Source organism: Salvia splendens, chromosome 4 (genome assembly GCF_004379255.2).
Source record: "Salvia splendens isolate huo1 chromosome 4, SspV2, whole genome shotgun sequence".
Lineage (NCBI taxonomy): Eukaryota > Viridiplantae > Streptophyta > Magnoliopsida > Lamiales > Lamiaceae > Salvia > Salvia splendens.
Genome location: NC_056035.1, coordinates 2,297,089 through 2,320,961, shown reverse-complemented (window position 1 = coordinate 2,320,961; position 23,873 = coordinate 2,297,089). Strand labels below are relative to the sequence as shown.

The following is a 23,873-nucleotide window of genomic DNA, read 5'->3' as shown; positions in this document are numbered from 1 at the left end:
CATGCTATCAATAATCAATTCATGACATCTAATGATGAATATAATCCCTACACTTTTTCTCCAAAGTAGGTTGGTCGCCGTTGCTAGTGCATTTCCGTGGCAAGTCGTTGAGCACGTCTTTCTCCTGAAACTCGCTCCGGTCGAAATACCAATCTCCCACGGCTTGTGCTATCGTCTGAAAAACACACTTAATATTAAATTAGTAGTGTGTGACCAAACAATTTGTTTGGCAGATACTTATATAGGTTCACTTACTTTGTTAGCAAGTCCGTTTCCAACCAACGATGAGCATGTCGAACTGCGTTTGTATTCCATATGGCCATGTTGGTAGCAGCTATGTACAAAATAGCCTCTCCTTGAGGAGCTATTCGCAATTGTATTTTTTAGCGTATTTATGAATGTGTACCTAAAATCTAAACAAAAATAGTATGAAAGAGAGATTCATATTAAATAGAGTCAAAATTAGTAATAATATTGTATATACCTTTCATGATTTTTATCTCAGTCCAATTGCAAAACATCAAGTTACTGGTGCAATTGATCCATCTCGAGCTAGTATCACTCGGAGAGAACACATTATGTGATATCTGTGAAAGGTAGATTGGAAATAAAAATATATATATAATTATGACATCAAAGATATTAATGAATACTAATAATGTACATTATAAGATTGCACATACCTGATATGAGTCAAATGTTGATTCGATTAAAAATAATGGGGTTTGGATATCTGGGACCAAATTTTCAGGAAACAAACACTACAAATACAGATGTGATTGTGAGGAATACTTAATTATATTATCCGGAAAAGTAATGAAAATTAGGTTACTATATTTATACTAGAGTTGAGCTAAATTTGGATTAGCTTACTATATTCATACCAAAGTTGAGCTAAATTTGGATGTGCATGATGTGGGTAACATATTCTTCAAACCTTATATATGTACATAGCAAAAAATGAGGAATAAATGTAAGAATATGCGTGTTAATAATATAAAGGTACTACTTGATTATAAAACAAAGTAAAATGAGATAAAAAGAATACATGTGTTGTTATCACACTAAAGAAGAAAGCTTCTCTCCAATCAGCTCCTATAAAATGCTCTCTAGTGAGCCAAACAAAATTAATCAATGACATAGTTTACAATAATATATTTAATAAAAAATATTTTGATATTTAGGTAATTAATCTAGATAGTCTTACCAATGAACAAAAAAGCTGAATCGGACATGCACTTCACTCTAGTTGTGTTGTGAAACAACGATTGAAACTTATCACAATGTAAAGTAGTGGTCAATCCACCTGCCGAAGTGCCTGACAATAAAGCCTATAAAAATAATACATTGTATCAATTAATATCAAGTAGCAATTAAAATTTAATTAATTCAAGAGTTACTATCATTTAATAACGCATACATTTTTAGCATTTCCCATTCCGATTCGTAGAAGTTCATCCATCATGGCATCATATATTCTCGCACCTCTATAAGTCAGGTTGTGCTTCTGTGTAAGTATAAATGTTTCAGAAATTGAACAATTGAGTGAAGCGATGCAGCTATAATTGAATTGAGGAAAACATACAATTAGGACTAAACCGGACTCATCAGCTTTCTAGTTCGTGTCGAATCGTCCAGTCCAGTTTTTAAAAGAGTGCATATTAGGTTAAATATTAATTGTACTTATTGGTGTCTGGTGACATGGAAGAAACTTAAAAACTTACCGGGTATACATCCTCAACATCAGACATGAAAGATGAACCGTCACAGTAGAAGATTTTGAACACGTGCCAATTGTAGAAATCTGAGATCATACATATGCAAGCATTAAGTTATATATTTCAAATTAAGGGAGGCATGTTGAGATAGCTCCCCCTTCATTTGTTGACTGAAGAATACTTGATCATCATATTTTGGCACCTTAAAACATGTGTTTTGTAGATATGGTTTCAATCAAATTTGGGAGAAATTCTTCTTTTGTGAATGTATGTTAACTTACTTCCAATTTAATGAAGAGCAATAGATGAATTCCCGCATAGTGAGTGACGCATGACATTTGTGCGTCGTTATTAATGAAACGCACAAATGTTATGCGTCTTTACTGAAAAACGCACAAATAATATGCGTCTTTAACAAACGACGCATATAGATTATGCGTCGATAAACGACGCATAACAGTTATGCGTCGTTACTGAATGACGCATAACATATATGCGTCATTCGTTAAAGACGTATATTATTTGTGCGTCGTTAAATCGGGATTAAGAGGGCAGAATGCTCGTAATTGACAGACGACGCAGCGAGCAGCGAAGGAGGGGCGATTTCAGCGACGATTTTCGGCGATTTGAGGCGTTTTCCGACAGATTTCAACCAAATACCAAACATATTTCGGTAATTATTCATTCATTTGGCTACATAAATCAATAATTGCTGAAGTTATGGAGGTTTTCCCTAATTTAGTAAAGTTAGGGTTTATATGAAATTGCTCAATTTACGGACGATTTCTGTTAGTGTGTTGCTTATTTGTGTTGTTTTGTTGCGTATTTGTGTGTTTCACATGAATTTAGGGTCAATTGTAGAAGTAAGTGGTTCAATTGAAATTATATACACAAAGTGCAGAAAATAGATATATTCTTGTGCAAAAATGTGAAAATTTTAGTTATCTTATGCTATTATATGTTGGGTGAATGTTTTGAAGTAGATGGCATCTGCAAGTTCTGAACAACAGTTATGTTATGGACCTGAGGATCCATCCGTACTGTTTCATCAAAACGAACATATTTCAGCCTCATTGTTGGCGAATGGCACAACAAATGTGTTGAGAGTTCGTAGGACGGAGAGTAAGGTTTGGGCATTGCCAATACATGAAGATGTGATGCATTGGCTTGATGTTTGGGGGTTCAGAGGTGTGATTGAATGTGGAAGGCCAAGAAGGATGGACAATGACCTAATAACTGCATTGATCGAGCGATGGAGGCCTGAGACCCACTGTTTCCACCTTCCAGTTGGTGAGGTAACCGTAACCTTACAGGATGTGCAAAACCTGTGGGGTTTGAGAGCAGACGGTCGTGTTTTCACTGGCTGTGACTACCCTATTGGATATGAAGATTGGCCCAGCAAGTGTAGAGATGTGTTGGGATGGATACCTGACGCAGAAACAGAAACGAAGCACGGTGGGTTGTTGATGATGTCTCTGATCAACCAAGCGACTATGCCGTTGGGTGATGGGCTGCATGAGTATGCATACGTCCAAAGAGCACGTATACATGCTCTAATCTTGTTAGGGAGGCTTATTTTACCGGACACTACCGGGTGCAAGGTCCACTTTATGTGGATAAATGCCTTTGACGATCCGGAAGACGTGGCTAATATCAGTTGGGGTAGTGCTGCTTTAGCATACCTGTATCATTATTTGTGCGAAGTTTCTGTAGGCAGACAGAGAAGAGATGTGGGTGGCCCTATGGTTCTCTTGCAGCTGTGGGCGTGGGAAAGAATGCCTACATTGAGGCCAGCCTTCTTGATATCGCCTACGCACACGCCGTATATCCCGTGTGGAGTCAAGTAATATTTTTTTTAAGTAACTTACTTAATTATGTATTTTTTTGGGTAACTTTTGATATTAATATTCCGTGTAGGTGGCACGGAGTTAATGAAATTGGAAATGCGCCCCAACATTCAGTAGCTCATTATCGTGATCAGTTATCATTGATTCGTCCGGGCCAGGTGAAATTTATTTTTGTTAGCTTAGCTAATGAATTAATCTAGTATGAAATTAATTGTGTGAATGATATTATGTTTTTGTAGTTTCTGTGGACACCATATACAGATTGTATCCTGCCCGATTACTGCATTGATTCGACCGCATCCTACTTGTGCGACACATATTTGGTGTGCTGGTCATTTGTCGAGGCACACGAGGCTGGACGCGTTTGCCGACAATTCAACCGCTACCAGCGTATTCCTCAGTATTGTGATAGGATGCTACATAATGCCGGACATCTGTCTAAAAGTCACCGCCGTGGGAGGAAGGGCGCCGATTGGGCTAAGGTACATAAATTCTACATTGAAGAATGGGATTTCAGACACCACAGGTTCCAAGCAAATTTTGATCATGCCACGATGACCATGGATGGTCGCATTAATCCGGGCTATATGGCGTGGTTCAATAGGATCACAGTGTCGTACCTAGTTCAACCTGCGACACAGTCAACGGTTGGGATGAACGAGTCAGCATCTTCTATGATGAAATTGGTATGTTATGTTTTTTTATATAATAATGTATTTAGTTTGAAGTTTGTATAGATTGATTGTAATGATTTTGTATTTGTGCTATCTAGGTCGAGACCATTCAGGGGATATGGCATTTGACCTCTGAACACGACACAGACCCTCGATTACGGCAGATTCGTGCAATGGCTGCTGAGGCGCTTCGTACGACGGACCATACTGATGTGATGGAGTATCCAACATCGCAACGGCGAAATGTGGTCATGCCGCCACATTTCGTAATACACTCTTGAGTCCAGAAACTTGTGATTTTTGAACATTTTTGAAAAATTGTTTAAACATATTTCGTTACACTTCGCCCGATGTGGTCGTATTGTGATGTTTGAACATTTTTGAGTGGGTGAAACACGTTTCGGGCATGTGGAGGTATTAAAAATACTTGTCGTAATAAACATAGTAGTTGATACATAAACATAACATACCACGACTTTACTGAACGGCACCGGCTGAGCAATTTCTTCGGTCATGCCCCTCTATCCCGCAATTTCTGCAACGGCGGGGAGCCCTCGGTTCATCTTCCTCCTGGACATCCATTTGATTAAGTATCCTCCTTCTTCTAACGCGGCCACGCGTTCTAGGAATCAACTGCTGAGGGGTGATGCACAATTTCCATGAAGGTGCAACCCAATACTCTTCGTGTCTTGGTGCATCAAATGAAACTTGAGTATAGTACTGTGATCTCCATGTACCTAGGTAGTACTTCTCATCTATGAGGTCCATCATAACATGACCTCTGTCTCTAGCAACCGCACAAGCATGCGAACAAGGGATTCTCCACATCTGCCACTTACCACAACTGCAACTCGATTCCAAATACCTGACTATTTGAACATTGTTGCCCTTTGACACTCCTTTTACGATTCTTCCTCGAGTTCGGACATGGTACTTCCCAACATCTCGGTCAATGACAGTGATGTAATGTTTTCGCCCCTTTGAGTCATTCTTAGCAAGTTTGTCCCTCGCCCATGGGGTTAATTCACCTTCGGTGTGTTCGATTGTTGTCTTCTTCTCCACCCACCATTTCACCGTCCTCCAAAATGTCAAATCAACCAACGCTCTAATCGGCAACTCTCTCACACCCCTCAAGACGTTATTGTAGCACTCCGACATGTTTGTTGTGGCCACCCCCCACCTAAGTCCACCATCGTAGCACAGTGACCAACATTCTTTTGTAATCCTATTTAACATTCGAACCGCACCACTGTTGACATCATATAGTGCTCGACGTCTTCTGGCAAATTTACGTTCCTGAGAACTTACCCCCAACTTCCATATAATGGCCTTCACATTGGGACCCTTGTGCTTCTTCAACACATTTGCCCTAACATGAAGCAAACAAAATTTGTGGTGTATCTGCGGGGCCCTTGTCATGATTTCAGAGTCCATTGCATTCAAGAGTCCTTTATGCCTATCTGATATAATGCACACCTCCCGCTCGTATTTCACCACATGAGTTCTGACATGATCCATAAACCACGACCAACTGTCATTGGTTTCTTCATCCACCACAGCATATGCAATAGGCAAGCATGTCTTGTTAGCATCAAAACCACAAGCAACAAGCAACTTACCTTTAAATCTTCCTCGGAGGTGAGTCCCGTCAACTGTTAACACCGGTGCGGCCTTCTGGAACGCATGTATTGCAGGCCCAAATGCCCAGAAAACATAGTTGAACACCATTGTACGCCTCTGACTCAACAGATCGTTATGCTTCCACTCAACAATTGTGCCCATATTCTGTGACTGGAGTTCAAACATGTAGCTTGGCAACTGCCTAAACGATTCCTCCCATCCACCGTATACAAACTCTATAGCCTTTCTCTTTGCATATCACGCCTTCTTATAACTGATTAACACACCAAATCTGTCTTGAACATCAGCTATTATGGAGAAGACCTTGAAATCGGCACATTGTCGCACATGATGTCGAATCAACAGAGCTATCATTGGGGATGAAAAGTTAGCATGATCTCTATTAGCACGATGGCCTATACAAGTATGTCGATTCTTCCACTTCCTAACTTCCCACATATCGTCATGCGACCTTTGTGTAACCGAAACCTCCCACTTACATTCCCTCGCCTTTTCAGCGTCGGTGGTGCTGATGATGCCTGCCCCTGTTACTGTCGTTCCTGCTGGAAATTTGCATACAGCATGCCACCTTCTTAGTTTGCTCTCGACAACCTTAAACTGTTTTTCATTCCACAAACTCCACATAGTAATAGCAGTCTTCACGTGTAGCTTGGAATCGAATTTTGTTCCCAACACAATCCGATGCGGCTCATTCTCATTCCAATACAAAAGGTTGTGTTCATTACCACCCACATCATCCGATACTCCAGAAGGACGACTTGGTAATTCACGAAAGAATCTAAACCCACTAGGATTGTATTCCGGAAGTGGTTATTCACCTTGCATAACAGGTTTACATGGTACTATCTCATCATCAGAACTAGCACCGACATCATCAGCACCATCACCATCACTGAGATCGGGGTCTGCCTCTGTCTCAGATAGTGGCCTTGGCTCAGCAAGATCATCTGCAGCATCGACCTCATCATTCAATCCAACCCCAACATCAGCAACATCTACAACATCTACAACATCTCGCTGCTCATTCATACTACGATCAAAACTCATTTGGTCCACCCTCGCAGATGAACCAATACCACAGTCAAAACTCATTTGTTCAAACCTCGCAGATGCTCCAATACCATAATCAACAACTGGTGGGATTTCTGCACTCCTCACCGGTGAATACTCAACAAATAATTCAATACACCCACTTGAATTTTGAGCATTGTTGAACATAAACATCACACTGTCATCATTGCAAATCAGAGAACATGTATAACTCATACCGGAAGCAACGACTATACATTGTCTCCATAATAATTCAATTGTGTGTTGGTTCATATCTATTCCCATCGCATCACAGATCATTGCTACCAATTCAGAATAGGAAACACCTGAATTTAATATGATGGAGCTCCTCGGACGAGGTGGTTCATAACCAATACCCATATGTGGTAGTTGAACTACTCTACCACCCCAATACAAACTCACAAATACTTGCATGATTTCTGCATCAAAGACATTTAAAACAACGACAATTAAGGACATTTTTCCTACAAGCCCTAATTTGTATAAATTGGGTCAAACTAACAAATGAAAGCACAATAAACATGAATAATGTCGAATGTAGCTAAATTGATTAACAAATTACCGGATCTTATGGAGAAATCGCCGGAAATCGCCTGAAAACGCCGGAAATCGCCGAGAGAGGAAATGAAAGTGTGTGAATGTTCGTTCTGTGATCTGCGTCTGCCTGGAGGGGGTTAAAAGCCGACTTAACGACGCATAATCCTTATGCGTCGTTAATTAATGACGCACAACCCTTATGCGTCGTTAAGCGACGCATAATCCTTGTGCGTCATTAATTAACGACGCATAAGGATTGTGCGTCGATATTGAACGACGCATAAGGATTGTGCGTCGATATTGAACGACGCACAAACATTATGCGTCACTCCCTCAATTAGAATGAATCTATTCTCCTTCATTATTTTGGAATTCCATTAACTTCTTAGCACAAAAGAAGAAAGAGCTCTCAAATTTGAAATTCTTCTACACTTAACTGATTAAATTTGATTTCAACCGGCAAGCTCTCTTGGATCACATCACTGTCCAACTTGCTCCACGTGCAGCAGACGAACTCTGGTACGGAGAAGATCAGCTAACACGATCCTAATTTTCGATTTTCATGGAGTATTTTATTTTGGAATTTATTTTGCCTTCTTAGAAATGGCTCCCTAGAAAACAGAGAAATCAGTATATCTAGTTATGCAATAAGAAAAAGAGTTATCTTGGTGAGAAATGATATGTAAGAATGTGGGTTGAATCTGTCAAAATCACATGAAAATGGCATCCATGTGCGCACATGAAATGGTCACTTTATGCTCAAACAACAAATTGGTGTTATCCAATTCCACACCTACACATAAATATGAATCTTCCAAAGAAATGGAGGACTTGTCCAGACCATTTGTAGTTACAAACATAAATGCACATTTCTGGTTGCATCTCTTGAAATCACGCCTCAAAACTACAAGCCAAGAAACAGACAGAAACTAAATTTGGCAGATGAATACAAGATATTATTGATGCACAAATACAGAAATACAAGAATACAATGAGACAAGCTATAGCTCATGAACAGAACAAAACACTCTGTTCTTCTCTTCTCTTGTCCAAGTAGTACTACTCATCAGACACAAATGCTTTCTCTGATCTATCGAAAACTCGGATTTTACAACACCACAAACAAATGATATGAACACAACAAAGGGGAATGAATACATCTACAAAGGATATGCAACTAGCTTACCAATCTTAACATAGAACATCATCACCTCCACCACTCGTCTACGCACTCTCTCAATCGACCTAATCTCCCTTCTTCACATCACCCTCCTGGTACTCCTCCAACTCACTCAGCCAAAGATCACCAAACTCACAATCCTTCCACTCCTTAAACCACGGCCCACCAAGCGTGTAATGTATGGCCTTAGGGAACGTGCTCTCATCGCCCTCCACAACCTTGTTATGGCCAACAAGGAAATTCCACACAAATGGGATCTCCCCAATCTCATCATCATCCAGCCACTGAAACCTATGGAGAAACGCCCCCGTCTCCTTATTCACCAGCTCGGGGGTCAAGCTCCTATTCTTGGGGTGGCCGCAATTGTACAACACCATAGAAGACCAGTTCTTCCTAGGATACACAGTCTGCACCGCGCCATCCATCTTCGTGGTCTCCTTAGGCGTGTAGTCGTGCTGCACACACATGATCGCGTACCTGTCATCGATCAAGTCCACCAACTTCTTGATATCATCCAAGTACAAGAAGTCACAATCCATAAACATGGCCCATCCCTCGTAATTCGCTAGGTAAGGCGTCAAGAAACGCGAAAACGAGAACTCAGTGCTCTCCAATTTCCCCCTCTCCCGCCAATAAACCCCCAATTCACGAAGCTCAGATTGCTTAATAGGGGAAATCTCAATAGGGATCGAAGCCCTCTTCAATAGAGAATAACGGCACACCTCATAAGCAATGTCTTCCCTAGGATCATACCCTACGAAAATCTTGAAACCCTTGGCATTCCCATTTCGATGAATCTCACTCGAATTCATGGAAATGGGATCGGAATTCTTTACCTCGACGCCGTTGGAGTGATGCAAATCCGCGGCACCCGCCATTGGTTCAAGCAAGAAACTTAAAAGCTGCAGCAAAAGATTGAAAAAATTACAATCAAGATCGCATTTTTATTGGTGTAAACAAGAGCAAAAACAAGCAATGTACCTAGCTCAGCAGATCTGGGATTGGGGGAAAATAGGGGAAGACAGCATAGCGAGTGATGAAAGGAGTTAATAATGGCAATGCGAAGGTGGCAACGTCGTTTTCATTGATTAGGATCACAAAAATTCTAGTACAATAACAGAGGGAGAGAGATTATAAGAGAAAGCGCGTTTCAGCATTTCTTCACCGCAAAAGGATGTCGGTGGAGTGTGAGCGCCTTTCCTTTTTAGATTCTTACTCTACTTCTTTTTCATTTTATTAGTAGTTTATATTTAGGGCACGTTCGGGTTATTAGAAATAGGCAGATTATGGCCCATTTCTTATGCGGTTCTGGCGTTCAACTTCATTGTTTCATTACTTGAAAGCCCAAGGAATTGCCCAAGGCCCGTACTGTTCTTTAATGAAATGGGCAAAATAAAATATTTGGGTGGGGTTGGTATATGAAACTGGATGCGGGACGGAAAGTAAGATTTGATGGGTAAATGTCCCATTTACCCCTGCCAATTTCGTTCCCTCCTTCCATCTCTCATTTCCCAAATCAAATTAGGGCTTCTCGTGGAAAAGATCATCGTCGCCTCCGAGGGGAGAACACAATAGCTGAGTGTGTGAAACTGGAAGAAGCCGACGAGGTTGCATCAAAGGTACAATCCGGAGTTTCTTCAATCGTCGCTGACGGCGTTCCACAAGATCCGCAGACGTGCTTACCATTTGGCCAGGGTTCCTCCGTCGATTGTAGGTATTTTGACCGAATTATTTTGGCATATCCCGATTTAACAGCTTTCCATTCATTTTTCTTAAACTCCTACGATTTTGCATTGCTAAATCGTTCCACTAATTCTTCCATTTTCAATGGGTAACGCATGTTTGTGTAGCTCTGGAGTCTTAAAAATACTCATCCAACAGGAGGTAATACAGCTTATCACTGCTATTATATTTCGAAATTTACTTTGAATTTAATTTCGTGCCAACATCTTCGTGCCAACATCAAGGTATAGATCTGTAGAATTTTATCAATGGCTGAGTAAGATGATATGCAACTTTTTGTATGTATGTGTGATATTTGAAGAATGGCTGTATAGATTTCCCACTAATCCTCTACTGTGTCATGGTTATGCTTTGGATTGTCCTTTTGTTTGGTAAATATCACTTCTTTTGTTTGTTCCTCTATAAAATACCCTGTTGCTTAGTCTTCATCTTCAGTAGTTGTGACAGATATGCTTGCCGTGTAAGGTTCCCAAATTCGTTCCCCATCTAACGCCATATACAGACAATGGCTCCTGATACATCAAACTATGCCCAACTGTCTATGATGCTGGAAGACCTAATGGTCATGTATCGAGTAGAGGTGACTATTCTCATTCGTAGATATAGGCATGCCCGCACGGAACGCAAGAAACGACAACTCCTTGACCATGCTCGACGTTTTAGCGTCATTAGAAAAGTACCAGAACAATTGAAACGGATGGACCGCTTGATTAATCTCACAAACGCAGACTGCATTTCCAACCTTAGAATGGATTGTCATACTTTTGGAAAGTTATGCCGAATTCTTAAAGATCGTGGAGGTCTGACCGTTGGTAAGTGTTTGGGGATTGAAGAGCAGGTTGCTATATTTGTTGGGACGCTTGCGCACCATAAAAAAAACAGGGCTGTTGGTTTTGAATTCTGGCGATCGGGTGGGACTGTCTCTTATTATGTGAACAAGGTCCTGGGTGCTGTTCTAAGTCTTCACTCTGTTCTTCTCAATAAGCCCACGCCTGTCCCTGACGATTGTACAGACCATCGGTGGCGGTGGTTTAAGGTCAGAAATTCACTTCTCCAAAATGCTCAAGTGTGTGTAAAATGATAATTGTTGTGCATAACAGTTTGCCATCATTTTTATGCAGGGATGCTTGGGGGCACTCGATGGAACACACATTAATGTCCTTGTTAGTGGGGCTGATAAACCTAGGTATCGAACACGAAAAGGGCAAATCGCTACGAACACCTTGGCTGTTTGTGACAAACATATGCAGTTCGTGTACTTACTGTCAGGATGGGAGGGGTCAGCCGGTGATTCTCGAGTTCTGAGGGATGCGGTTTCTCGGTCCACCGGCCTCAAAGTGCCCCAAGGTTGTTAACTGAAACTGTTTGCGGTCTGTTACGCTGAAGGTGTTAGCACATGTATGAAAACAATCCCTAATTATTCATGAATTACGTGCAGGATCTTATTACTTGTGCGACAATGCATACGCTAACAGTAATGGCTTCTTGACTCCGTACAAAGGTGTTAGATATCACCTGAAGGAGTGGGGCCCTGGAACAACAGCTCCTCAGAACCCACAATGGCCACGACTTCGTTCGCATAAACCTTGCATTTTTATCAGCCTGTACCGGAACAATCTCTAATGGATTACTAAGGTCACAAATACAACACATTTTAGAGAAACCAAATAATACGTAATCTGTGAGAAGGCTTTGATTTATGAAACCTGAACAATTTGTGCCCATTGTTCGTTGTCGCAGTCTATCTTGTATTCGCCATCGTTATTGAAACCCACACCAGTCCGACCTAAGATTTTGCATAGGCTGGTGTAGCTTTTCTTCCACGCTTGAAGCCTCGAGGTTACATGAGGAGTACCCTTGATATCTGTGTTTGGGAATTCCGCTCGTATAGCATCCTCGATCTTCTGTAGATAGCCTGCACGGAATCCATTATCGGATTTCCAACCTCGAGCCACTAGGTCTAGTAACGTAGCTGCTAGGATCTCCTCCTCGCGTATAGTCCACATCCTTCGCGACCTATCCCCCTTGTGATACTTCTGTCGTGGCGATACATAGTTCCCTGGATGAATACAACCAAACAACAAAAATAGCTTGAGATAAGCAATAAGTTCTATTTGTCACAAGTGCATACGTTATGTACACAACGGCAGTAAAGTACACACCTTCACTGCTACTACCAATTCCATGAACACTCCCAACTCGTTGGGAGTTTGACATTGCCTGCAAACCGTGAGCATAACATCAATTAAAGTATCAAAATACTACTCATAAGTAATGCAATATCTCATCCATGTCATTTTGAGGTTTAGAACAGCTTCTGTCTGATTCCATCCAAAGATTTTCTCACATCTTATACAGATTCTAGAGTCAGAACACCTTACCCCTCGTCTATGCATAGCTGGATCTCCATCGAACAACTTCAATACCAAAATTTCACAAAAAGTGTAAAAGACCCAAATTGATTGTACAAAAAATACGCCGCCCGGATGAAACACATACCCAATTCCTACCGAAATTTCACTAAATTATTGAGTTTTGCAGTGCATACCTCGAAGAATTCGTTGCCCCAACTCGCCGCTTTGGTATGTAAAGGATGAAATCAATCATCGGTGCTGACCCCCTTTTGTAGGCGGTGCCTTTTTGAAAAAATCAAATCAGGCGCCCAAATTTCACTTGTGCGTCGAGGAGGATTAATTTCATTTTAGATGAGGGTATTTTAGTCTACACGGTCAGAAGTGGCTTTTAGAAAATAAACCAAAATTGGTGTCATAAAAGCAATTCTCATTTGTTATCTACAAACCTGAACTAAAGAAATCATTGACATTTCTGTGGGCCCTACACGGCTGATTTACCACAAGAATCCTTTATGTGCATTTCCTACGAAGCAACATGAACACGCCCTAGTGTTTTTTTCTTTTTTCATGTTAAGTTGATCTTGAATTTTCGATTTATACGAAAAGAAAAAAATATATTGGCGTCCAATTCCGTACTCTACTTCCTCTAAACAACAAAAAATTATCATTTTTTCCATGTTAATTCCCCTATTCGTTTAGAGATATTCCATAATATATTGTTGAAGTTTTTAATTTAATTATCAAATTTTGTTTTTTTGACGAATGTTTTTTTTGTGTGGTGGGACTCAAAATTAATCATTTCGTTTTCTTTCATTATTCCAATCGATTAGCCAGCACACTTGATTGTTTGGTTTCGTTTTAGCACTCATGAAAGAGAAGAAAATTAAAGATAATTATTTTTAAATTATAGTAATTTTTGTTGACTTCTTATTAATTCCCTAACTTTTGAAATTGAGGCATAAAATCATACTCCCTCCGTTCCTGAAATATTATCCAGTTTTGTCATTTTGGTCCGTCCGTGAAATGTTGTCCACTTTATTTTTTTTTCATTTTTGGTAAATAAACCATACTTTCCACTAACTCATTACACTCACATTCTATTATAAAACTAATATATAAATGTGGGACATACATTCCATTAACTTTTTCCATTCACTTTTCTTCACATTTCTTAAAACTCGTGCCGAGTCAAACATGAACAATATTTTGCGGACAGAGGGAGTATACTACTAGCTAAATAGTTATAATAAGCCCAATACATCTACTAGCTAATTGTTAAGAACTACACATACTCAATAGCACCAAAAACAATGTTGCACTACAACATTATTGCCACTAAAAATGATTAATCTCGTTATTCCAAATCATTTATGCTAATTAATCATTATTAATCCAAAACTAAACTATATCTCATTACAAAGTTATTTTCATCTATACAAGCAAATTTCAACAAAAGTTGCCAAGAACCACTTCTATATCAAGCACTTGATGATGCTTTGGAACTGCTCTAATAAAAATAACAAAACAATGTAAATATTCATAGAAATTAAAATATGGTTTGGAGCAAATAATTCTTCCTCACATCCAGCCACTTATCATACTAATCCAATGGCCTCAGAGCTTTTCATCAACCTCAACCTCTTGCATGATTCAACAAACATTCTGTTGAAATGAAACACATTTAGATATTGATCATTATAACAAGAAAATTTAAAAAAAAAAACAAAAAAAGTTCTTGAGGGCTAGATAGGGAATTTACTTCCAAGGAACATCTCCAACTAACATCCAATCTCCATCTTTGTCTTCATAGGTTGGCACATATTCTAAGCCATTTGAAGAATCCACCATCTTTCTCTCATTCACAACTGAATACCAATAGATGAACATGAGTATAATCCTTAAATAATTTATGGTAAAAGAAGGCATTTTTTATGAAATGAAACATGATTAGTTAAATGCTTACATATGGTCAAGAATGTAAACATGTCCTCAAACACACCCAATAGTTCTTGATAGCTATTGTGAAGTTGAAGATCAATTTTTCTAAGGTATGGAACACCATCCAGTGCCACCTTCACAAATTTGCTGCTTTTTTTCATCACCTTCTTTTTGTATGATCTCACTGGTGGCCACCCCACAACCTGATTCCTATAATTTTTTAAATATAACAACATTAATAAACTAAAAGGTATTGATAGTTAAAAATAAAATAAAATGAACATATTTTTAACACTATAGAGTCTATAGACTATAATATAATTATTAAATCCAATAAACTCAGAACAAAAACTAGAGTTAATTAAACATTTAAAAACTAAAACCAATGTGAAACTAGAAATGCATAAAAAATAAGCTATGAGGAATTACTAATAACTAAGAACTCAAATTAAAGATATACTACTAGATGGCATGAACATAATTTAGCTTGTGTTCTACGTTTCATAAAAACTACTAGTACTAATTATTATTTAATAGTAGCAATTTTTTTATATATGAATATTATTCTTAGAATCTATGCATACACCACCTTCTCAAAAAAAGCCATAGATCATTCATCATTGCATGAATATTTAAAAATTAAAATGGACGCAAAAATTGAAAGAATCAAACATACTCTGGAGAAGAATCAGATTGCGTAACGACACTTGATTCATCTTCAGAGCTGTTTTCCAGACTCAAATCCACCGTCTCCGCGAAGCCACGGTTCGCGCCACCACCGGGGAGTGCGAGGGTGAGCTCCGTCTTGAGGCCGCCGGAATATTCAGATTCCAGCCGATCGCTTCCTTTTACCGTCGACATAATATTTCGCTGTTTGGTATTTCTGATGTTGGAGGTGAGAATTTTGATTCAGCCGTTTGGGACTCTTTATGTTACATGTATGCATATATATAGGGAAATAGGGTATATAAATGAAACGCGTTTTATTTTTTATGTGGCGGAAAGGGAGCGAGACGGTGTCGTTTCAGTAGGGCCAATAGTGTGTAGACGCGTGTCCCGAAAAACAATTTTCGGTTGGTTGTTGTTTTGGGGAAAGTTAAATGTGATAAGGAGAATTTGAGGTAATGAATGGGTCCATTTGTTGCAGAAAGATCTGCCCCTCCATTGTCAACTGCGCTACGCTTCTGCGGGGATGAATGGGTCCATTTGTGTTTCTCTGCCTCGTGCTCTCCTTTCTGTGTGAGTTGTGTAATCATCTATGTGAAGAAATGATTTCTCACGTAATTAAGCAACAAATTCTTTGAGAATCTAATGATTGTATCTTGCAAATGACGATACAATTCTCCAAATTATACTAGTGAGTATTTGATAGTTGTTGTTGTCCGATAACAAAAGCAGCAGATATGATATTAGGCTTCATGAAAATTAGATGACCCCAATATATATAACTCTATAAATTTAGTTTGATATAAAGTCATGAAAAAAGTTAGAAGATAGTTTTAATTAGTACTAGTACTAGTACTTACTAAGTTATTCAAGTACTACTTCTTAATTTGAAGCTATATAAGATTATTTTTATTGGAGGAATGTGATTATGACTTCATCTAGATCATATTAATTGTGACCTTCAAATGCATTTAAACACATATTCGATTGTTGTACATATTTTTATAATGCCATTTTTAATAAATTAACTCATTTTGATTTAAATTGTAATTATGATATTAGTGAATAGTTAGCATCACTCTCGAGTCTTGGGTTAAAATATATAGGAGTAGTAGTTCTAAAACTATATGCACGAAGTAAAGATTCAGTGTACCTAATTAGGCTTTGTTTGTTCCCAAAAAAACCATAAATATTAGACATATTATCATGTGATTTCGTGAAATCGACACGTGTGCCCTCTATGTGCATGTATTTGAGTCTTTGACTGTTTTCGAAATAAGATAAGGAGACAAACTATAATATAAGTCATGAAATTTGACTAACTCTAAGATTCAAGCGCAACAAATTAGAATTAGTAATGCGCATTCAAATGTATCTTCAAAATTCTTTTCTAATTAATTACATAGTAATTAATTACTGATTAGTTGTGTTGTAGTAGAACAAAGATCAATGGATTGCTGCCAATCATAACTGGATGCTGGCTGTATTATGAACTGAGACAGTTCAATGTATATACAGATTCCCTTTACCAAATTCAAATTAATACCGCCAAAGTAGTAATTTTTATAGTACTTTTTTTATATTCCTTTTCCCCTTATTATGTGTCTTGATTGTCACATAAGTACAAATGTGTATACATATATCCACAAACACACGTGAACATAGAAACCTACACTTCGAAAAAATAAACCAAAAACAATATAATGCAAAAAAAACTATGTGTGATTGTAATCACTAATCAGAATCATTTGTTTACATAGGGTAATTAGATCTTAAACTATACCCATTTTATAAAATATATATATATATATATATATATATATATATATATATAAAATAACTAAACCAAATTGTTGATTTTGTATCAAACTTATATATAGTTCGTCAAATGGCACCATTATATTTTTTTTAATATATGCTTTTAATAGAAAATCGATTGGATTTAATATAAGACAATTTTAATACTATGATTCACCATTGTTTATGTTTGTGCGTGTGGGAGTTCAATGTTCATGCACCAAAAATACCAGTTTCAATACAGCTAGCTCAAATAAAGTGGGCTGCTAGCCTGTTTCAATGGATTGAAGCAGTTTCCCACTTTCCCTAATTATTGGTGTTTCTAAATTTATTGATAAATAATATATTGTGCTCATAGTTAATCTTCATCTCGTATTTTTTTAGGTAATTAAGATTTATGTACGCACTCTTGATTGATTATTTAAAATAAATTAGGTAATTGACACACATGCAACAACTATATATTGATCCCTATTGAGATATGTAGAAGGAGGCCGAGTACTAATATATATTTTTTTTTAAAAAGATAAAAAAAACTACTATTTTAAAATAGATCTCATTTAATTCACCTAGGTGGAAGATATAATAGTAGCTGGATATATCTTTTTTAGGATGCATTGTCTATTTCCAATTAACCCTTTTACTTATTTCTATAACCAGTCCATATAATCAAGGCCCAGTTAGAGTACTATCCAGCTATTTCTAAACTTATATCTATTGAAGTGGTAAATAAATAGTAGAAATTTTTTTAGGTTGTGTCAGAATGTATTTGAGTTCGCCACTTTTGGCAAATTTTTTTAGGTTGTGTCAGAATGTATTTGAGTTCGCCACTTTTGGCATTGTATTCTAGAGGTGGCAAATCCTGCGTGTCGAGTCATTTTCGTGTCAACACGATAACGACACGATAACAACAAATATGAACACGACCCGTTAAGAAAACCTCAAACACGAACACCAACATGACCTGCTGCCCTCAGACACGAACACGACACGAACCACTTCGGGTCAACACGACACGATAACAACATGTACATGAGAACACGATAACGACTCGATAATAACACAACCTGATAACGGTTAAACATATTAAAAACATCCAATTGCTAATTACAAAATCTGATCTAAACATAAAAACATCAATAATTTCTTAGTAACAAAATCCAACAAATATCCAACAAAATCCAACAAAAATAAAAATAATAAGAATTAATAATTATAATATTATTTCTTAACGGATAACACGAACCCGACACGAACACGACACGAAATTTTCGTGTCCTTAACAGGTAGACCCGATAAGGACACGAACCCAATAAGCTCTGACCCAAACCCATTAATTTCGTGCCGGTTCGTGTCGTGTCAAAAATTGTCAGCCCTATGGTATTCTACCACTATAAAATTTAATATACTGTAATTGTTTATCTAATTCAGATTTCACATAAAAAGAGATGAATGAGATCTAGTGACATTTTAGTTAATCACAATTCAAAAGCTACAAAGAAAAGAATTAAAATCCAAGCAGATAGAAATTGCATAAATTTGAAGCACAACAAATACCTCGAAATTAACCAACATACATAGAACAAACTATCACAAAAATACAAGTAAACTTGATTCATCTAAGTATCCGAAGTCTGTAAATAGTTATTTCTCAACTATTGTTCAATTAATTCAAGAAAATAATAATACAGATAAAGATTATCACCAAGGGTGGTAAGATGACGGATATACCCTTCATTTTCTAATTAATTATCCCTAGTCTTCTGTGGCAAGTCCCTTGAGAAGGTCTTTTGCGATTCTCTTAGCATCTGATCTCTTCATCAACCTCAGCCTTTTGCAGGACTCTGCAAACATCCTACAAAAATAATACACATTTGTTTAATTTAGTATTTAAGTGTTTGAGTAATGCATATTTTAGAGCAAATGAATAAGAGATACTATAATTATTTTCACACTCGTTGATTATTGTGTTTGGTGGGAACTGGGAAATGTGGGACTGCATAACATTATTACATACATGATGACTTGGAATTTTTACAAATATACTAAAGCTTCTATTGTGGTAAGAAAAAAATTATAGTGGATCATATAGTAATGATCTATAATCCATAATAATTTTTAGTTAATACAAATTAATTCAATATATAAATTTATATTTTAATAACAAATTTAATTATAACTTAACTATTTGTTAATTTGAATTTAAATCTTTTACCTACTTTAAGGTGAGATGGCCTTAATTACACAACTTTTATGCTAAACTTGCTTCTTCTTTTCTTTTCTTTACCTACTATGGATTAAATTTAACTGGATTAAAGAAATTAAGTGATAACTAACATGACTTTCAAGTTCACATCGTGGGACCGGCTCAAAAACAAGAAAGTCAACATAATAAATTACCTACATATAGTTATTTTATTTTACCTTTGTACTACATATAGCTATTTTTTTTACCTTATTCCATTGTATATGGACTGAAAATATAATATAGTTTGAAATGAAATTACATTATCTTGTGATTCTTGTGTGTGAAATGATCGTGCATGTTTATTTTTGCTATGCCTTCAACTATTAAAATATGAATATATAAATTGAGAGAGAGAGAGAGAGAGATACTCCCAAGGTACATCTCCAAGAAGCATCCAATCTCCATCTTTGTCTTCATAGATGGGAACGTACTCACAATTTTCTGCATCTTTCAATGCTTCTCCTGTTTACATTTCAAACCAAAATCATAAACACTTTTGATTATGATTAACAATTACTAATAGCATAGTTAAAACGAGTTTTCTTTATCATACCTCCCATAATTTTATTCCCTATCATCACATTTTGCGTACATTTTGCCTGTCCTTTCGCCGACAATATATATTCCCATACAATTTAATATTATTTCTAGTATTAGTACAATTACCCACTCAAAATTTCATTTCAGACATAATTATATCTATTTTTAAAAAAAAAACATAATTATTGATTAGCCTCATAAATAAAACATGGCATGTATAAACTAGATCTAACATAAAACCAAACTGAATTCTGATCATTTTTAACATAGATCTTATAGTCTTATTAATGATTAGACAGTTGGAATTAGGCCAATGCACCTAAACCTAGTAAGTTAAGGATCTCATGAAATTAACATATGCATATCACATTATAAATACTTAACTAATTACTAGTAACATGCAATTTTGCATGGCCCAAAACCCCATCTCAAAGTTAACTAATCCAACAAAATTAATACTACTAATAACAAAAAGACAATAATTAAAGAAGGAAAATAAAAAAACTAACCAATCCCAAAGCATCCAAAGAGCTCTTCAAGAGCCCTAACAAGATCAGAATAATTTTTATAATTACTCAAATCAATCTTCCTCAGAAAGGGAGCTCCATCCACACTAACTTTGACATACATTTTCATCCCACACCCATTCTTCCGTCGGTACGAGCACACCGGCGGCCACCCCACCACCTGATTCTTCCTCCCCTCCTCCTTCCCCTCCTCGCCGCAAATATCAGAAAACACCCTCTTCTTCTCCTTCACACCGCCACCACCGGGGAGCCCCAGCCTCAGCTCAGTCTCGAGCCTCGAGCAAATTATCGCCATCTATTTGCAATTAAAAATTGGTTGGAATTAAGAAAAAAATAGAGTTTATATGAAGTGAAGAAGAAGAGATAGGGTTGGTTATGATTATATAGATGGAAATGCCAGGTCAATCGAGGCTAATTGGTCGGTCACATGAGAAACAATGGTGGGGGAGTGTTGGTTTGATGTAGCACTTGAATGAGCCGGCAAGATTAAAGTTGTGTATGGGCGCATCAGACGGCTGTGAGGCGGGGATGGATTCTAGGGTTTGATCTGAGCCGTTGGATGGGAAGGATGGGGACATTGCATGTGAGGTGCTTGAGATATTCAAATTTGTGTCTTTGTTTATTATAGTTGGTGTTTAATTTTTTATTTGATTTTGTTCTCTGTGTTATAGCATGCGTTAGCATATCTTTTTTTTTCAGTTGTTGAGGTAGTTAATTACCTTTTTTTGGGTTCTGTGTTGATTTGTGATGCTAATAATAGACTAGAGAGATTGTGAATATATGTGATGTTTTTTATATATACTATTTCGGTCCACGAAATTAGACGAAGTGAGATTTAATGCAAAAAAAAATAAGACTCATCTTATTAGAGAAGTAAACTTACTAAATAGATAGAGATTAATTACTATGGTCGGACCAAAATGGAAAACGATTATTTTTCGTGCGTAGAAGGAGATAGTATGTATACGCAGAAAAGAGTTGGTAAGAGCTTCCATTGTGGCTATTTTCTTAGTATGTAAAAATGAATTTCCAACATTTTTCTCCTTCTTTCGAACTTATCTTTTGCGACTAAGTTTTTTTGTTCTTCCAAGTGCAATTTTAGTGCTTCTAATCCTCACACCCTTAATATAAATCATTAGTATTGCTAACTTAGTAAATACTGAAGATAATTTTCAACAATTTTAACAAATTTGACCATAGAAATATTGAGATTGGTAGAAGGTTAAGCACCTCCCCTCTTAAGGAATAAGTTAGAGACCTTAGACCATGAAGCTTACCTTGTTGGATTAACTAATGGAGTTTGAATCCAGGGAGTAACAAAATATTTGATTTTCACTTATATCTATTTTACATCATATTTTAATTTATAAATTGGGATGTATGCATTATTCTACCGTAATTTCTGAAGTCGGACACATGTCCATCAAGGACAAAATTCATTATCAAATTGGACTTTATTGGGGATGGAGGGAGTATGTCATTATCAAATATAGGACTTGCCTCGGATTTGTTACTAGCCACATCACTAATGTGACAATTCTAGATAAATTTTGACTCTTACATCTATATATTGATTAATTTTTTAATTCAGAATTACTTTTTCAAATTTAGGACACAGTGAAGAAGGTCGTCGCTGACGTTGGAAAGCTGAGGCGGTGCGGCGGCGGACTCCAATACTTAGCAAATGAACAACAGAAGTGAACTCCAACTTCCTCAAAGGGTTAGGGCATGTGGAGTCGACGACAACTTTAAATTTGAGTTTAATGAAATTTTCTGACCCTTATTGGCCATTAGTGGGATCGATCAAACCCCAATCCCACCTGAATCCGCTAGCGTACGCGTGTGGAGCTGGTGGAAGGCTGGATACAGTACTAGAGAAAAATCAAAATGAGTAAATATGTAAAATGGAGTTTGTCTGAAGAATGAGGAACAAAGAGTGGAGTGGGCCAATGTAGATAGGTGAGTTTTGAAGTTAATCACTTAGACATCAACTTGGAGTTAGACTGTCAAACAACTTCACTTGATCCCATCTGCACTCAACTTTTCGTCAACAATCCCATTTTATGTTATCTAATTTTCCTACATTTATATTTCCCCACACGCTACAAGTGTCACTATGCTTCTTGGATGAAAATTGTGACGTGGAATGATCGATTTCTACCCGAATTCTACATTTAATAGTGGTTTGGTATTGATCACAATCCTATATATATATATATATATATATATATATATATATATATATATATATATATATATATATATATATATATATATATTATATATTATCCGTTTAAGTATGAAACAATGTTGTTTTGATGCTCAAATGGAAAAAATATTTATGGACATAAAAACAGAGTCTTGACATAGGCTCAACTGAAAATATATTCTTACGTAATATACAAAATAGATCAACTTTGAAACATTGAAAAATGAAAAATAAATCAGCATGCATTTTATTCGTATTTTATTAGTACTAGTATCACTTTACACTATTTATTAAAGCCGAATCACCAAAACAAATAACACTGCAAAAAAGTTATTGTATCTTTTATAAATACAAAATTTGAGATGCAGTTGCTAGTGTTTGGAAATTTCTAAAAATTATAATTTAGAATGAAAAAAAAATATCCCGAAATTGAGGTTAAATTATCTTAATCTCTTGTTTTAGGACTCTTCTATTTGTGACTCCTAATTTTAGTTGAATGCTTTATAAAGCGCTGGTGATATAATTAGACACACAAATTACCGTCCTTAATAGCATTAAAAAATTTCTTTATCCATTCTTTTTGTTCTAGTGTAAGATCATTTATCGGTGAACGGAAAGAGTAGAATATAAGAGAAGAATCTCAATTATCACGGTTGATAACCATTATCGCAACCACAATATCCCCAAATCCATAATTATATCCTCAACATTTTAATTAATTACTTATTATTACGAGACCAGAAAACATTTATAAACTCCACATTGATTAATCATTAGCACATGGATTACAAGAATTAAAATTCAAAATTAGCTAATTAGCATTTTTCGATAAATCATTGCATGTGCAGTATATTCCAGTAATAATCTTTGACTAGTAGTATTAAATTATTATCTCTCCTCTCTCTATATCAGCCTTGATTGTCGATCCCTCCGTTATGATAATGTTTATAGCAAAATCTTGTAGTATTATACATTTTCATTAAAATCTTATGTTAGTAGAAAACTATGAAGAGATTTGGAAACAAGTTCCTACAAATTCACATATATATAAAATTTGCATAAATATTGTATTATTATCATGTGTTATCTAACACATCTTATTCGATGAAACATTTCCCCTCAGTTAATAGGTCAATATTCGGTTACTTCATGAACATATATGTGTGCTATTAATATTTTCGAT

The 23,873-nt window shown here is 36.7% G+C and overlaps 5 protein-coding genes across 5 annotated transcripts; 1 reads left to right on the top strand and 4 right to left on the bottom strand.

Annotated features, from left to right (window-relative positions):
* Positions 1 to 19: 19 nt before the first annotated feature.
* Positions 20 to 5,881, bottom strand: LOC121800537. The gene is made up of 8 exons (XM_042200096.1): positions 4,710 to 5,881; positions 1,725 to 1,804; positions 1,421 to 1,507; positions 1,208 to 1,331; positions 684 to 1,109; positions 485 to 587; positions 256 to 413; positions 20 to 175 (listed from the first exon to the last, which is right to left on the bottom strand). The coding sequence occupies exon 1, from the start codon at positions 5,755 to 5,757 to the stop codon at positions 4,717 to 4,719; it is 1,041 nt and encodes a 346-aa protein (XP_042056030.1). The 5' UTR covers positions 5,758 to 5,881; the 3' UTR covers positions 20 to 175; positions 256 to 413; positions 485 to 587; positions 684 to 1,109; positions 1,208 to 1,331; positions 1,421 to 1,507; positions 1,725 to 1,804; positions 4,710 to 4,716.
* LOC121800538 (serine/threonine-protein phosphatase 7 long form homolog) lies at positions 2,344 to 4,493 on the top strand. The gene is made up of 4 exons (XM_042200097.1): positions 2,344 to 2,391; positions 2,702 to 3,723; positions 3,805 to 4,251; positions 4,338 to 4,493. The coding sequence occupies exon 2, from the start codon at positions 2,702 to 2,704 to the stop codon at positions 3,563 to 3,565; it is 864 nt and encodes a 287-aa protein (XP_042056031.1). The 5' UTR covers positions 2,344 to 2,391; the 3' UTR covers positions 3,566 to 3,723; positions 3,805 to 4,251; positions 4,338 to 4,493.
* Positions 5,882 to 8,422: 2,541 nt separating the features above from the next.
* On the bottom strand, positions 8,423 to 9,849 carry LOC121797676 (protein CDI-like). The gene is made up of 2 exons (XM_042196324.1): positions 9,650 to 9,849; positions 8,423 to 9,570 (listed from the first exon to the last, which is right to left on the bottom strand). The coding sequence occupies exon 2, from the start codon at positions 9,544 to 9,546 to the stop codon at positions 8,734 to 8,736; it is 813 nt and encodes a 270-aa protein (XP_042052258.1). The 5' UTR covers positions 9,547 to 9,570; positions 9,650 to 9,849; the 3' UTR covers positions 8,423 to 8,733.
* Positions 9,850 to 12,108: 2,259 nt separating this feature from the next.
* LOC121800082 lies at positions 12,109 to 13,060 on the bottom strand. The gene is made up of 3 exons (XM_042199643.1): positions 12,960 to 13,060; positions 12,574 to 12,631; positions 12,109 to 12,470 (listed from the first exon to the last, which is right to left on the bottom strand). The coding sequence occupies exons 2-3, from the start codon at positions 12,626 to 12,628 to the stop codon at positions 12,109 to 12,111; spliced, it is 417 nt and encodes a 138-aa protein (XP_042055577.1). The 5' UTR covers positions 12,629 to 12,631; positions 12,960 to 13,060.
* Positions 13,061 to 14,119: 1,059 nt separating this feature from the next.
* Positions 14,120 to 20,835, bottom strand: LOC121800076. Its single transcript, XM_042199635.1, has 7 exons — positions 20,464 to 20,835; positions 19,783 to 19,876; positions 18,937 to 19,021; positions 15,380 to 15,609; positions 14,729 to 14,913; positions 14,525 to 14,630; positions 14,120 to 14,427 (listed from the first exon to the last, which is right to left on the bottom strand). Exons 1-7 carry the CDS (start codon positions 20,774 to 20,776, stop codon positions 14,361 to 14,363), a joined length of 1,080 nt encoding a protein of 359 aa, XP_042055569.1. The 5' UTR covers positions 20,777 to 20,835; the 3' UTR covers positions 14,120 to 14,360.
* Between the last annotated feature and the right edge of the window lie 3,038 nt (positions 20,836 to 23,873).

What these genes read in the sequence shown, in the direction of transcription:
- LOC121800082 (XM_042199643.1), bottom strand. Translation starts at nt 12,628, where the DNA reads ATGTCAAACTCCCAACGAGTTGGGAGTGTTCATGGAATTGGTAGTAGC. An exon ending in AATTGGTAGTAGCAGTGAAG is followed by an intron (nt 12,471 to 12,573) that starts GTGTGTACTTTA and finishes GTATTCATCCAG; the next exon opens with GGAACTATGTATCGCCACGA.
- LOC121800076 (XM_042199635.1), bottom strand. Translation starts at nt 20,776, where the DNA reads ATGGCGATAATTTGCTCGAGGCTCGAGACTGAGCTGAGGCTGGGGCTC. An exon ending in AAGACCTTCTCAAGGGACTT is followed by an intron (nt 15,610 to 18,936) that starts GCCACAGAAGAC and finishes AACGGCTGAATC; the next exon opens with AAAATTCTCACCTCCAACAT. An exon ending in GTTTACATTCTTGACCATAT is followed by an intron (nt 14,631 to 14,728) that starts GTAAGCATTTAA and finishes ATTGGTATTCAG; the next exon opens with TTGTGAATGAGAGAAAGATG.
- LOC121800537 (XM_042200096.1), bottom strand. Translation starts at nt 5,757, where the DNA reads ATGGATCATGTCAGAACTCATGTGGTGAAATACGAGCGGGAGGTGTGC.
- LOC121800538 (XM_042200097.1), top strand. Translation starts at nt 2,702, where the DNA reads ATGGCATCTGCAAGTTCTGAACAACAGTTATGTTATGGACCTGAGGAT.
- LOC121797676 (XM_042196324.1), bottom strand. Translation starts at nt 9,546, where the DNA reads ATGGCGGGTGCCGCGGATTTGCATCACTCCAACGGCGTCGAGGTAAAG.